The sequence below is a fragment of the Selaginella moellendorffii genome, unplaced genomic scaffold, assembly GCF_000143415.4.
Source record: "Selaginella moellendorffii unplaced genomic scaffold, v1.0 SELMOscaffold_117, whole genome shotgun sequence".
NCBI classification, from domain to species: Eukaryota; Viridiplantae; Streptophyta; class Lycopodiopsida; order Selaginellales; family Selaginellaceae; genus Selaginella; species Selaginella moellendorffii.
In genome coordinates, this window is record NW_003314378.1 from 195779 (window position 1) to 207186 (window position 11408).

At 47.6% G+C, this 11408-nt stretch overlaps 3 protein-coding genes across 3 annotated transcripts; all 3 read left to right on the forward strand.

Moving 5' to 3' along the window:
- Positions 1 to 28: 28 nt before the first annotated feature.
- On the forward strand, positions 29 to 2778 carry LOC9635477 (nucleobase-ascorbate transporter 2). The gene is made up of 12 exons (XM_024664968.1): positions 29 to 488; positions 553 to 729; positions 785 to 885; positions 937 to 1072; positions 1123 to 1313; positions 1368 to 1464; positions 1521 to 1607; positions 1667 to 1725; positions 1785 to 1876; positions 1931 to 2169; positions 2222 to 2462; positions 2529 to 2778. Exons 1-11 carry the CDS (start codon positions 429 to 431, stop codon positions 2435 to 2437), a joined length of 1455 nt encoding a protein of 484 aa, XP_024520736.1. The 5' UTR covers positions 29 to 428; the 3' UTR covers positions 2438 to 2462; positions 2529 to 2778.
- On the forward strand, positions 2618 to 4723 carry LOC9635478 (alkaline phosphatase D). Its single transcript, XM_002991195.2, has 9 exons — positions 2618 to 2933; positions 3007 to 3234; positions 3284 to 3405; positions 3458 to 3518; positions 3575 to 3715; positions 3778 to 3885; positions 3942 to 4161; positions 4228 to 4482; positions 4535 to 4723. The coding sequence occupies exons 1-9, from the start codon at positions 2718 to 2720 to the stop codon at positions 4612 to 4614; spliced, it is 1431 nt and encodes a 476-aa protein (XP_002991241.1). The 5' UTR covers positions 2618 to 2717; the 3' UTR covers positions 4615 to 4723.
- Positions 4707 to 7272, forward strand: LOC9635479 (xylose isomerase). The gene is made up of 18 exons (XM_002991196.2): positions 4707 to 4876; positions 4924 to 5013; positions 5079 to 5153; positions 5223 to 5352; positions 5403 to 5494; positions 5545 to 5675; positions 5732 to 5786; positions 5852 to 5953; positions 6009 to 6060; positions 6113 to 6158; positions 6211 to 6266; positions 6324 to 6375; positions 6425 to 6504; positions 6555 to 6625; positions 6676 to 6716; positions 6793 to 6892; positions 6944 to 7015; positions 7070 to 7272. Exons 1-18 carry the CDS (start codon positions 4730 to 4732, stop codon positions 7181 to 7183), a joined length of 1506 nt encoding a protein of 501 aa, XP_002991242.2. The 5' UTR covers positions 4707 to 4729; the 3' UTR covers positions 7184 to 7272.
- Positions 7273 to 11408: the final 4136 nt, after the last annotated feature.

The window sequence follows — 11408 nt, forward strand, 5'->3', positions numbered from 1 at the left end:
GTTGAATGGACGTGAGTTTCTGCATTGCATTTCTTCTCTTTCTAGGTAGTTAGTTTGGATTTCTAGGATATTCTCGTGTCGAGAAATCCATATCTTACAGATCTCGTCATCATAGACCGAAGCTGACAAAAGACAAGGGGACATATTCCAGATTCTCAGCCTGTATGTAAAAAAGACTGGTTTCTTCGGTGTTCTTGAAACAGCAGCAAGAAATGGCAACCACAGTTCTAAGTGTGAGCGTTCCAGCGAAGAATGATTTCCAGCATCCTGTCGAAGATCAGCAACCAGAACTGGAGTACTGCGTCAATGACAGTCCTCCGTGGGGTTATGAATTTTGCATTTCATTTGGTTCTTGTTCCTGCTGACAGTAGTTTTATCTTCTTTTTCTAGTCGAAACATCGTTTCTGGCTTTCCAACACTACCTCACGATGCTCGGAACGACTGTAGTAATTCCAAGCATCATGGTCGACGCAATCGGAGGCGACGATGTAAGTGGAGCATTTTTTTTCTTAAGGCTGACACGCTGCACTGTTTTGTTTCTTTTTTCTCCAGCGACACAGGACTCTAGTTATTCAAGCGTTGCTCTTCGTCAGCGGCCTGACTACGCTCGGTCAGACTTTCTTTGGGACGAGGCTCCCGGCAGTGATTGGAGGATCCTACGCCTTTATGATTCCGACGCTGACAATTATCAATTCCCCGAAACTGCTTAGCATCTATGATTCCGAGGAGGTACTTTGCGTTTGTTTCTTTCTTTGGTGATTGGATTTGAATGTTTACGTTGTAGAGATTTCTTCAAACCATACGTGCAATTCAAGGTGCTCTTATTTGCGCTTCCAGCATTCAAATAGCTCTGGGATTTAGTGGCGTGTGGGGTGTATTTTCAAGGTCAGTTTTGAAAGATTTTCTTCTTTCATTTGTTGTAACGAACTCGACCAGGTTTATGTGCCCCATGACAATAGCTCCTGTTATTATGATGACTGGTCTAGGAATTTACGAGTATGGATTTCCCGGGGTTGGAAAATGCGTGCAAATTGGACTTCCTCAGCTGGCATTGATACTCATGCTTTCACAAGTATGTTATCAACTTTTATTTTCTCACCTCACAATGCGTTTGCTCCACAGTACTTGAAATCGGTGAAGCTGCGGCCTCAAGGAATACCAGTGTTTGAGCGTTTTCCGATTATCTTTTCTATGGCCTTAATCTGGGCCTACGCGCAAGTTCTTACACTGAGTGGAGCTTATCGACATTCAAGCCCCTTGGGGCAGATGCACTGTCGAACGGACCGTGCTAATCTCATCAGCTCAGCTCCATGGTAAATCGTTTTGAACGTTCTTAGACACCTTACAGCTTTAAACATATAATGCAGGGTCAGGGTTCCGTATCCTTTGCAATGGGGAACTCCAACGTTCAGTGCAAGTCATGTGTTCGGGATGATGGCCGCGGTGCTTGTTTCTCTTGTTGAGGTGAGGAGTATTTTGGTTTTTATTCACGAGAAGAACTTCGTACGTTCTTCACGCAGTCTACGGGAACTTTTTATGGTCTATCGAGACTTTCGGGGGCGACGCCTCCACCGTCTCATGTTTTGAGCCGTGGAATAGGCTGGCAGGTTCGTGTCACTCAATCTTTTGTTCTCTGATGAAGGTTGACCGTTCTATCAATATGAAGGGAATTGGGATCATGCTCTGTGGCATGTTCGGGACCGCAACTGGTTGTACAGCTTTAGTGTGAGTTTGAACCTTTTTTGTTATCAAATCTGCAGTTTTTCACTTCTGTGGTTTTGTAGGGAAAATGCAGGTTTGATTGGCCTAACAAGGGTTGGAAGCCGAAGAATAGTTCAACTATCAGCTATCTTGATGATCTTCTTCTCGGTTTTCGGTGAGCTGCAGAAACCAATCAAAAAAACATAACGTATTCTCTCTTGTTTTTCAGGTAAATTTGGTGCCATCCTTGCTTCAATCCCCGTACCACTGTTTGCAGCGGTCTATTGCATTCTGGCCGGGGTGTTAGCTTCGACCGGTTTCACCTTTCTCCAATTTGCAAACTTAAGCTCCCGGAGGAATCTCTTCATATTGGGATTCTCGCTGTTCCTGGGACTGTCAGTTCCGCAGTACTTTCGAGAGTTCGCCGATTCCGCAGGCCACGGTCCCGTGCACAGTGGAGCCAACTGGGTACGATAAAAAACTCACCTTTCCTCACCAAAATCTCTACCTCTCTTTGCAGTTTGACGATGCTCTCAACGTTACGTTCTCCTCCAACGCCGCAGTAACTCTCATGGTGGCGGTTCTCCTCGACAACACGCTCGACATTGGAGCGCCAAACGCAAAGAACCGCGGCCTGAATTGGTGGAGCAAGTTCTACAACTTTGGGGACGACGTGAGGAGCGAAGAGTTTTACAAGCTGCCACTAAACCTCAACGATTACTTCCCGCAAGCTTGAGAAAAAAATCCAGGCAAGAACATTGGTATACTATATTCTTTTCAAGGACGCTGCTGGCTTTCTTTGCGAGGACTAAACTTTTCCTGTGCAGGGACGTGGCAACCACTGGTGTGCCTATAATGATAAAGGCGCGACTTTGGTTGGATTCCCGCCACGTAGCCGACGAATATGCCCCTCCATGGAAGCCAGGTGCTTCCTCTTCGTCGCCCAAGAACTAAAGAGATCTGTGTGTGCTGCAGTTAGAGGATAGGGTTAGGGTTTGCGATGCGCCTTCCAGTGGATGGAGAATTCCCGGAAGCCGATGTCTAGAATGAGGTATAATACCGATCTCTTCTTTCTACCAAGCTGGTCGTCTCTGCCCACTGTGAGCATGGGAATGCTAGCTCGTCTCTTTTATGTTCTTCTTCTCTTCCTCTTTTCTCGCATTGGAGGGGCGGAGCTTCCTGTTGTATCCAGGATTGCTTTTGGTTCGTGTGCTCATCAGGACGTTCCTCAGGTAAAAAAAAACATTTTTTTTGTGTGTGTGTGTCTGTTTACTGATCCATATTCTTTTGTTTTTTGTTTTCCAGCCGATATGGTCGGCTGTGCTGGATTTCAAGCCGGAGGTGTTTATCTGGCTTGGAGACAACATTTACGCGGATAACAAGCGGCCGACTCGGGTGTTTGGAAAGGAACGCACTGCTGGGCCTTGGAAGAACATCCCCCGCTTCTCTCCTGTGTCGCTTGAAGAAATGGCGGAGAAGTATCGGAAAGGGAAGAGCGTTCCCGAGTACAAGAGATTGAGAGCAACTACACAGGTTGGTTCGTCAATTTCTGGCTTGTTTATAGCACATTGCTCTTGGACAGATTATAGGAACTTGGGATGACCATGATTATGGCCTCAATGACGCTGGAAAGGAGTTTGAAGGCAAGAGGGAGAGCCAAAAGTTAATGCTGGAGAATTTGGACGAGCCTTTGGACAGCCCCAGGTAGGCAAGCGCGTAATTTTTCTATTATTCATCTGCTTTTCGCTTTGTCTAGATGGTCCCAGGAGGGGGTCTATACGTCTTACTCTTATGGTCCTTTAGGAAAGAGAATTAAGGTATGATCGAAGCTTCGTTATCGTTTTGAGCTCCTGAAAGTAGCATTTACAAGCAGGTTATTCTTCTAGATACAAGGTACCACAGAGATCCGATTTTCAGCGACGGGACGGTGCTGGGAGAAAAGCAGTGGACGTTTCTGGAGAAAGAACTGACCGAGACCGATGCGCAAATCAATATCATAGCTTCGTCCATTCAAGTGAGTATCTTCTGCTATTATCATGCTACATACGTGGGATTGATCTGGTTGCGCTTGTAAAGGTGTTGGGCAACTTTTCTTCGACTGTGCGACCTTTCTTTCACGTGGAAGCATGGTCGCATTTTCCAAAAGAGCAAGAACGACTTTTTGATGTAATTGCACGCTCGAATGTAAGTCTGGATGCTGAGGCTTTGGGATTTTGACATCCAGCTCTCTCCATGCACAGGCAAGTGGTGTTGTCTTTATCAGTGGGGATGTGCACTTTGGGGAAATCACTAGGTACGACTGTGGTATCAGCTACCCGCTTTATGATGTGACATCGAGTGGCCTTACACAGGCAGTGGAGCAGTCTAAGCTTGCTCCGCTAGCAAGGTTCTCTGCCTGGCTAATGCCAACTAGTATGAGAGTATACAACCAATGGTGCCGATACAGCTCTTGCGTTTATGGTTCGTATCAGTCTCTCTTCTCTTCTACTCATGTCTTGAGAATTTTGCAAACCTTCGTCACTCCAGGCAAACAAAACTTCGGAACTTTCCTCATCGACTGGACCGCGGACAATGTCAAAATTATCGCGGAGATCAGAGACGTGTTTGGACGGCCTGCGCTCAAGGAGATCATCCCGCTCTCGAAACTCCAGGCACAAGATGGAGCAGAGAGAAACTTCAAGCGGCTAAAGAAGAAGATCCAGAGGCACTGTACACGGGAAGTCGACCTTCCGTGGTACCTGAGATACCGACTGGCTGCCGTCGTTTACTCTCTCTTCACTGGTAAGTTCCCTTGTTTGCTCGCTTCTCGTTCTGACACAAGCAAAATGTGCAGTGGTCATACTGGCTGTTTCTGTTTCCCTTTACTGTCTGGTGAGAGTGGGAAGCAGCAAGCTTCACAAGAAGTCCGAGTGAAAGTTAAAAGTACGTAGAGTTTATACTTTTGTTCTATTTTTAATCCACAAAGGGGATAACACTTGTTTAAGGATAAAGTACTATCTTACTCAGATAGTTTTTAATAGCATCCGAAATGATAGAGATGAGCAGGGCCTATAAAATGGTGCTACAATCACAAGGGTTCGTGGTATCAGAGCTTGTGATGAGAATGGGAAGGAGGAGCATCTGCCTGGCGGCCTTTGTGGCGCTTTTGTGCCTGGGGTCGACGCTTGCTACACAGGTAAACTCTTCCCTTCTATCTTTTGTGTACTGATATCGGGGCTCCAGGAGAAGCGAGTCGCAGATCAAACATGTGGTTCCGGGTTCCAGGAAGGGGAAGTCGAGTTTTTCCCCAACATCTCGAAGATAGAGTACGAGGTCTGGGATTTCTCGTGTTTCTCATCTCAATACCTTTTCTAAACGCGCTCGGATGGGAATTTCAGGGACCCTCTAGCAAGAACCCACTTGCTTTCAAGTGGTACAATCCGGAGGAAGAGATCTATGGCAAGAAGATGAAGGTAGAAGCCACCATCATTCCATCCATGCGCTCGACAAAAATTCCCTTTTTCTTTCCTTTATCTGTGTAGGACTGGCTGAGGTTCAGTGTCGCCTTCTGGCATACATTCCGAGGCGATGGAAGTGATCCTTTTGGATCTCCGACGAAGCAGTGGCCTTGGGATGATGGAACGGACTCGCTCGAGATGGCCTTCACAAGAAGTACGTGTGCTTTGCGTTCGGTTTGGTGTTTATCTTGTTCTTGTCTCCAGTGCGGGCAAACTTTGAGTTCCTGAAAAAGCTTGGCCTTAACCGATGGTGCTTCCACGATAGAGATATTGCGCCAGAGGGCCGGACTCTGGAGGTTTGCTGGCTCGAAGTTTTTTCATTGATTGACAAAGCTTGGTGTTTCAGGAATCAAATGCCAACCTCGACAAAGTTGTTGCTTTAGCTAAGCAGCTACAGGAAGGCACAGACATCAGACCTCTCTGGGGAACCGCGCAGCTTTTCAAGCACCCAAGATACATGCATGGCGCAGCCACCAGGTATTAGATTTTCTTGTTGCTCTCTTTCCTATTATAGTTGTTTCTTCCCCTGGTAGTCCCGACGCTAGGATTTATGCTTATGCAGCCGCTCAAGTCAAGAAGGCTATGGAGGTATGTTACATGTTTTGCTTTTCTTTTATTTTGTTCATGCTGACGTCTGAGCTTTCTGCTTTCAGGCTACGAAAGAGCTTGGTGGAGAGAATTACGTGTTCTGGGGTGGCCGGGAAGGATATCAGTCTCTCTTGAACACAGACCTTGAGAGGGAGCTCAATCACCTGGTAATAATTTCTTTGTTCTCTTCAACTTCGGCAGCTATAACTCTTGGCTTTGCAGGGACAATTTTTGAAATCAGCCGCTGAGTACAAGAAGAAGATCGACTTTGACGGTAAGCATCTCACGCTAACTGCTTGGTACTGAGAGATTTTTTCATATCGCAGGCGTGCTTCTCATTGAACCAAAGCCTCAAGAACCCACGAAGCATCAGTACGGGCTTGCTTTAAACTTAATGCACCTTACTTAACGTTTGTTTATGTAGATATGATTGGGATGCTGCAACTGCGATTGGATTCTTGCAAAAATATGGATTGAAGGGTAAGCTAGCTTGTGGTTTTCCCTGTAGATCCATCTAACTCTATTCCTACGGCGCAGACGACTTCAAGCTGAACATTGAATGCAACCACGCAACGCTTGCGGGTCACAGGTAAGACAGCCGAAAGTTTATTGTTTGTACTGATACTCGTGGAATGCAGCTGCTATCATGAACTGGAAGTTTCTCGAATCAATGGAGTTTTGGGAAACATTGACGCCAACACTGGTGACGCTCAAACAGGTACTTTCGCTTCTTCGTTTCACGCAGTACTTAAGAGATGTTTTTTTCAGGATGGGATACCGACCAGTTCCTGATGGATATTGCAGAAACCACGCAAGTGATGCTTTCAGTGCTTCAGAATGTAAGCCACTCAAAAACATTTTTTTCGCCTGACCGTATCTTTTGTTGTAGGGAGGCCTTGCTCCTGGTGGATTCAACTTCGATGCCAAACTGTGCGTCTATTTAGAAACCATTCCTACCATTCCTACACCATTCGTGCTCACTTGTGTGTGGTGTGTTGTGTTTCAGGAGAAGGGAAAGTACAGACGTGGAAGACTTGTTCATCTCTCATATCGCTGGCATGGACGCAATGGCACGCGGGCTTCGCAATGCAGCCAAAATCCTTGAGGTAAAATTGCTTCATTTGTGGCATTTCTCACGGGCAAGAATTCTCTTTCAGGAGGGTACTCTTCCAAGTATCGTGAAAGAGAGATATGCAAGCTTTGACTCTGCTTTGGGAGCTTCCATTGAGGTACACTAAAGCTTTCTACGATGTTTCACTTACCAATTGCTTTTGGTGTGCTAGTCTGGGGAGCTTGGATTTGAAGAGCTGGAGCGGGAGGCCCTGAGAATGGAGGAGCCACTACCCGCGTCTGGGAAGCAAGAGCTAGCTGAGATGGTGTTCTATAACTCCATATAACCACCATGTGATATACTCCATATAACCATGTGATATCTATGTAAAGGCTTGATTACTTGAACTTGTAAAGAATGTTATCACAAAATGTCTTTTACCTCTCAAGGATGAAAGTAGCTTCTCTTTTGTAATCGTCACCGTATCGCAACCATCAATTTGCTCAGCTTCTTTACCAGGTTACAGAATGTCTCCAAGGTATGTATCTGCAGCGGGGGGCTGGAGCTGTATGGAAGCACTGAGATTAGTTTCCTGTAGACCTCTTCCTGGAGCACGCTATTTTGGTGCTCCTCAATTACTTCGTAGAACAGCTTCTTCTTGTCTGACTGGGGAGATGGGTTTTATGAACGAGGTTTGGAAGGAGGCCAGAGCTAAAGGTGTGGAAATCAGGCTGGATTTGAAAGATGTTTGGTCTAGCAAATTGCTTCCGGATGAAAGAAGACAGTCTCTTTGGTGCTTGAGATGGTTGCCAATGTCAAGGGTTATGAAAGAATGGTGTTGTGTCCATTGTATCCAACGGCAAAGCTGAGCCCAAAAGGGAAAAACCTTGTCACTTCGGGCTTGAAACGGGCCCTGGACGATGAAATGACTGTAACTTGTTCTTGGATGCGAGAAAATAAGCTACCGAGCCTTCCCTCGTACTTTGAAGAAATAGAGTCTTCATCATGTTCACTGCTTTCACTACGTCATTGTAAGCGGATACGAAACAACCATGGTGAAGGTGTTCTATGTCTCGTCCAGCAACGACAAAGCAATCCGGACATGTCCCTTCTTAAAATGCCTTGCGTTGGCACCCTGTCCAGAATCACGCTGATCAACTCATCGCTAAACAGCTCCTTCCTTTTGTGTAGAGTTGGGCCTTTCAACAGTGCGTCAACCGGTTTATTAATTTTTTTTAAAAAAATTGGGACATATGAGGACTATTTGATGCCATGCAAAGAAAGAATCTCGTCTCGTGGACTGCCATGGTAATTCCAGCACGGGCATCTGGATGAGGCAAACCTTCTATGCCCGCATGGTTCATCTGGGGATTTAAATGGAAGTAGGCAGCTGTTTGAGAAAATGGAAGAAAAGAATTTGGTGTCGCAAATGCGATTTCTCTGGCGAAACTTGGGTGCCCCTCATACTTCGTGGAAGTTTTAATAAGCTTGTCATCCTTCCTAGCAAGATCACTGCATAGAAAGTTCTCGAAGAGCTCCATCCCGCGTTTGCTTTACATCGCTATACATCTCCTTTTGATCTGTAAAGTTTGGAGAGCCCGTAACATAGCCTTTCATCCAACTCCACGCTCTCATTCTTTAGCAGAACATCCGAGAGTTTTTAGTAAAATCAACGGTGAAAAAAAAAAGAAGCAGAGAATAACGCTTGATGAGCTTATATTCCCAAACATCAGTTTTAACAGCAGCTGCCAACTCCGGGCATCTGGGAGATGCTAAGAGGATATTTGATGGCATTGGGGAGCCAGACGTGGTGTGCTGGAATGCGATGCTTTCGGCATATGCCCGTGCCGGATGTATCTCAGATGCGAGAGGAATCTTTGATGCCATGCAGGCAAAGAATCTAGTCTCGTGGACTTCCATGGTGTGCGCATATTCTAAGCACGGGCATCTAGACGAGGCAAAGATTCTCCTTGGTGCCATGCCCGAGTGGAATGCGGTATCGTGGACAGCGATAATCGCTGCTTGTGGTTTAGCTGGAAACTTAAACGAGAGTAAGCAGATGTTTGAGATGATGGAAGAGAAGACTTTGGTGTCGTGGAATGTGATTCTCTCCGCAAATGCCCAAAACGGGCAATTTGCGAGTTCTCTGACGATCTTTCATGCGATGCCGCAGTGGGATCTGGTGTCGTGGATCACGCTCCTGGGTGGAATTTCCAGCGATATTGATGCTCTGCTCGAGATTTTCCACGCAATGCCCGAGCACGACATCGTGTGCTGGAATGCGCTGCTATCGGCTCACGGGACTAGAGGCAGGATTGGCGATGCCCAGCTCGTGTTTGAGCGGATGCCGGAGAGGAATTTGATATCCTGGACTGCGATGCTCAATGCATGGATCTTGTGCGGCGACCTGGAACTCGCGAGAGAGCTCTTTGATCGCATGCCGGAGAGGAACCTTGTTTCTTGGACCGCGATCATCGATGCGTATTCGCAGAGAGGAGATCCGTGCCAGGCCAAGAGCCTCTTCGCCCAGATGCCGGAGCAGAGCCTGGCCTCCTGGAACGCGATCCTCTCCGGCATCGCCCGGTTTGGAGATCTGGAAGAGGCTGGAGAGATCTTCGAGAGGATGCCGCAGTGGAATTCTTCCTCGTGGAACGCAATGCTGGCCGCCTACACCCTGTCCGGAAAGAATCTGGAAGAAGCCTGGGCGCTGTTCGCCAAGATCCCTCGCAAGAACCAGCTCTCTTGGAACCTGATACTCACCGCCGAGAGCCAGCCGCTGGAGTCATCGCTGGAGATCTTCGCGTCGATGCCGGAGCGCGACGTCGTGTCCTGGACCGCGATTCTCACCGCATTTGCCCGCGCCGCCCACAACTCCCACGCGGAGAAGCTCTTCGCGCAAATCCCCAGCCCCAATCCCATCTCCTGGGCCGCCCTCCTGGCCGCGCTCTCCACCAGCGATCCATTCCCCGCCTTCCACGAGATGGCCATGCTCCACGCACCCACGCCCGCGTGCTTCGCGTCGGTGCTGGCGGCGTGCGTCCACCGTGGCGCGCTGGAGCTTGCCACGTCATATTTCGCGGCCATGGTCCGCGACCACGGCGTGACGCCCGGCCGGCAGCACTACGGCTGTATGGTGGACTTGATGGGCCGCGCGGGACGCGTGGATGACGCGCGGCACATTGTCGCCGCCATGCCATGCCACGTGGACGCGCTGGATTGGCGGTGCCTGCTTGGGGCTTGTAGATGGAGTGGCACGGAGGGTGATCGGTGTGGTACGGACGTGGCCGGGCTTGCGATGGGGTTGGATCCAGGTGACGCCGCTGCCTACGACCTGGTAGCAAGTGTGTATGAGTATAATAGCGTATAGATCTTGTATATGGAACGTGTTACCAGACCAGATTAACTGCAAAGTGATTGATTGATATCATAGTTTTTGCTCAACACGACCAGAGTTTTATTTATTCACCAAAGTGATTGATTGATATCATCCTCAGGCAGAACGGAAATGGTGAAAGTTCCTCCGGCTCCAGAAGTCTTGGTGCTGGATCGAACTGGCGCAAGTATTCCCATTCCTGTTCTGGGGAGGACAAGTTCCAGCATCCGAGATCCAGTGAGTGCCGATGAAGAAGTGGTGATGTCATAGAAGTCCTTGTTGCTATTGTTGTTGATGGAAACCTCGGCCAGTCCAGTGCCGACCTTTCCCACCCAGACGACTTTCTGAATGCAACCAACGCTTGCGGGACACATGTAGCTGCTATCATAACTAGAAGTTTCTCGAATCATTGATGAACTGGAAAACATTGATACGTCTTCATTCATGCAGTGCTTAAGAGATTTTCTTTCAGGAAAGGATACCGACCGATGGATATTGTGGAAACCACAGAAGTAGTGCTTCAGAATGCAAGTCACTCAAAGACATGTTTCTTCGCCTGACCGTAACTCATGCGTTCCTGTTTCGTTTGTCTTCGTGTGGGGCGGTTTTGCTCCTGGTGGATTCAACTTAGTTGCCAAACTGTACGTATATTTAGAACCATTGCTACCAATTCGTGCTCACTGTGTGTGTCGTGTTTCAGGAGAAGGGAAGGTACAGACGTGGAGGACTTGTTCATCTCTCATATCGCTGACATGGACGCAATGGCACGCGAGCTTCACAATGCAGCCAAAATCCTTGAGGTAAAATTCCTTGATTTGTGGCATTTCTCACGGGCACGAATTTTCTTTCAGGAGGGTACTCTTCCAAGTATCGTGAAAGAGCGATATGCAAGCTTTGACTCTGCTTTCGTTGAGGTACACTAAAGCTTTCTACGATGTTTCATTTACAAATTGCTGTCGGTGTGCTAGTCGGGGGAGCTTAGATTTGAAGGCTGGAGCAAGAGGCCCTGAGAGCCACTACCCGCGTCTGGGAAGCAAGAGCTAGTTGAGATGGTGGTCTAATGTAAGTAAGGCGATATCTATGTGAAGGCTTGTTTAAACATTTTTACTGTCATGTATAAAGAATGTTATCGCAATTTTAAATCTTCATTTCAATACTTACCTGGCAGATCCCTCTCAAGGATGAAAGTACCTTCTCT